Raw genomic sequence first — 2,807 nt, forward strand, 5'->3', positions numbered from 1 at the left:
TTCTTAAGGTAGACTCGAAAGAGTTTCGGTGAATGATTGCTCCTGATCGTCTCACCCACAATGTAATGTTACTTATAGATGACCAGGCAGTGATGCCCGATCAGCAGAGTGCGTTCGAGTTTAGCAGCTACTTTACATGAGTATTCGCAATTAACGAACATTCCCGAGTACCCATTGTTTCCGATCTCAATTTTCGATTTTTGGCGCCAATTAACGTTACACCAGAAGTGACACCAAAACTAATCTGTGTGTGTGTGTGAAGTGATTTTTAAAGAGAAATGGAAGAGATAAGTGCAGTGCCGTAACTGTCTCTCACAGGAGGACACCTCAACAGCACTGCACGGGGAAAGGGGTGTGGGGAGAAAAAGATGGAGATAGTGACCGGAAGTAAAAAGGAGAGACAGAGCGGAATAACAAAAAAGAAAAGACGACAATGTAGCTAAGCGTTTGCGGGGCCTACAGCCGCGCTCTGAGGTGTGTTGCTTCGCAGAATTCGATCAATGCCGAAAATGCACGCTTAGTAATGGAACTGTGAGCATTGGGGAAGAGTAGGCTCTGCAGGGTGGTGGATGGCAAGCCACATCGGCGGTAGGAGGCGTACAGAACCTCCCTCTCGGTCCCGAAGGCCGGGCAGTGAAGCAGAAGGTGTTCCAGTGTCTCCACGTCATCGCAGTTACCACACACGGGGCTGCCGGTTCCCGTGAGCCTGTGTGTGCGCGCCGCTGTTTTGTAGCAGCCGATACGCAGGCGGAGAAGGAAGGCGCAGTCAGCCCGAGAGAGGGCCGCACGCGGGAGCAGGCGCGGGGGCGTTCCCGCCGCGACGCGCCGATCGGGATGTTGCGCAGTGAGGCTGCGCAGAACAGCTGTCTTGGCCGCGTCGAAGCTGGTCACCAAGTGGGTGAGGGGAAAGCGCTCACCGTGCGCCGCCTTGGCGAGGGAGTCAGCCTCCTCGTTGCCTGGCAATCCGATATGAGCGGGTATCCACTGAAGCGCCAGGTCGCAGCCTTGATTCACGATGTGTCGCAGCTTGCAGCCAACTCGAACAACAAGGGGCACTCCACCGTAGTCCCTGGCCAGCATGCAAAGCGCCGCACGAGAGTCAGTGAGAATGGCCGCTGACACAATATTCGAATGTTCCAATAGGAGGTCGGCAGCGAGATCAATGGCGGCGAGTTCGGCCACTGTCGATGACGCGGCAAAGCGCAGTCGGCACTGGCGCGTTTCCGAGATGTCCGGTGCCGTGCAAGCCGCAGCACCAGACCCGTCCGCCGTCACCGAGCCATCAGTGTAGACGAGAAGTCGTCCTGCCAGTCGCTCGTGCAGTAGGGAGGCGGTCTCCTGTCTCATGGCGCACACCGCAGTTCGGCGCTATGCGACGCCAGGCACCGCGATGTTCACGTCCAGCAGACTGGAGTAGTACGGCAGGCAGACGAACTGTGGCGACGACCCGATGAGCTTTGAGAACTCGGTGGCGCACTTGCCCATTCCCGAGTTCGGCAGGGAGTGGAGTCTGCAGACGAGCCGCTGGCCCTGTGGTGAGCGCTGCAGGCGCTCAATGTGGTGGAGCGCCTGCTTTCGTGTACGAAGCGATGGCGGCCAGTTGCCCACTTCCGCGAGTGTCGCCCCTACTTGGGAGGAGCGAGGGAGGCCGTATAGTTCTCGCACCGCAGTACGGTGCGCCATGTCAATGGCATTCCAATTCGCCGATCGAGCGTAGGTGGTGGGGAGGGCGTAGAGTGCCCTCGATGTGGCCACAGAGTTGTAAACGCGCAGTGCGAGTTGCGGCGTGCATCCGTGTCCACGCGCGAGAAGAGAGCGCGCGGCGCTGGCGACTTTCCTCGATTGCTTGCAGATGTGGGAGACGGCCGCATTGAAGTTGACGCGGCAGTCGATCTGCAGGCCGAGGTAACGGACCCTCTTGCGCCACGGGAGAGGGCAACGGCGCAGAGTCAGCGGTGGCGCTTCGGAACGTGCTCGCGTGCCTCGTGGGTGCACCAGCAGTGCCTCTGTTTTGGTCACCGACAGCTGGAGGCCGATGCTTCCCATGTACTGGTCCACCGCGTCAATTGCAGTCTGGACAGATGCACGCACCTGATAGCCGACTTGAGTAGGGCCAGTCGCAAAGAGGGCGATGTCGTCGGCGTAGATTGCCACCCGTACTTCGTGCGACATCGCTTTTGGGATGTAGTCCGGAAGTCGCGCCAGGGCAAGATTAAACAAGAAGGGGCTCAAAACACTGCCCTGAGGAACACCAGAAAACACACTGCGCGGCCGGCTGAGTGCACCTCCAACCCGCACCCGATGTGTGCGATCAGACAAGAAGGCTCGCACGTAGTCGAGTAGCCGGTCGGTGATGCCGAGCTCGTGCAGCGCACTGACGATCGTCGAATGCGGCAGCCCATCGAAGGCGCCCTGTACATCGAGCAGGACGAGGTAGCCGGCCTCGCGACGGCTCGCCGCCTGCTCGAGAGTAGCGACAACCTCGGCCAGGGCGTCAGCCGTTGCGCGCAGCCGGCGGAAGCCGCTCTGCTCGGGAGCGAATGCGTCGAGTGCTGCCGCAATCCACTCCAGACGACGAAGTGCCATAGCTTCGAGTGTCTTACCGGCGACAGACGTGAGTGAAACCGGGCGGTAGGAGCTCACGCTGCTTCGCGGTTTGCCACTCTTGAGCAGAGGTACCACGGTTGCTTCTTTCCACTCGGGAGAGACGACGCCGGTGCGCCAGACATGGTTGTACACCTCCAACAGCGATGGGAGCTGCTCGTCGTCGATGTTTCGCAACGTCTGGTAGGCGATTCCATCCGCGC

The 2,807-nt window shown here is 59.5% G+C and overlaps 1 protein-coding gene across 1 annotated transcript; it reads right to left on the reverse strand.

Moving 5' to 3' along the window:
* Positions 1-456: 456 nt before the first annotated feature.
* Positions 457-1,347, reverse strand: LOC139052330 (uncharacterized). The gene has a single exon (XM_070529424.1). The coding sequence runs from the start codon at positions 1,345-1,347 to the stop codon at positions 457-459; it is 891 nt and encodes a 296-aa protein (XP_070385525.1).
* Between the last annotated feature and the right edge of the window lie 1,460 nt (positions 1,348-2,807).

The sequence above is a fragment of the Dermacentor albipictus genome, unplaced genomic scaffold, assembly GCF_038994185.2.
Source record: "Dermacentor albipictus isolate Rhodes 1998 colony unplaced genomic scaffold, USDA_Dalb.pri_finalv2 scaffold_21, whole genome shotgun sequence".
Classification (NCBI taxonomy): Eukaryota; Metazoa; Arthropoda; class Arachnida; order Ixodida; family Ixodidae; genus Dermacentor; species Dermacentor albipictus.

Excerpts from the sequence above, each read along its gene's own strand:
- LOC139052330 (XM_070529424.1), bottom strand. The coding sequence starts at position 1,347 with ATGAGACAGGAGACCGCCTCCCTACTGCACGAGCGACTGGCAGGACGA.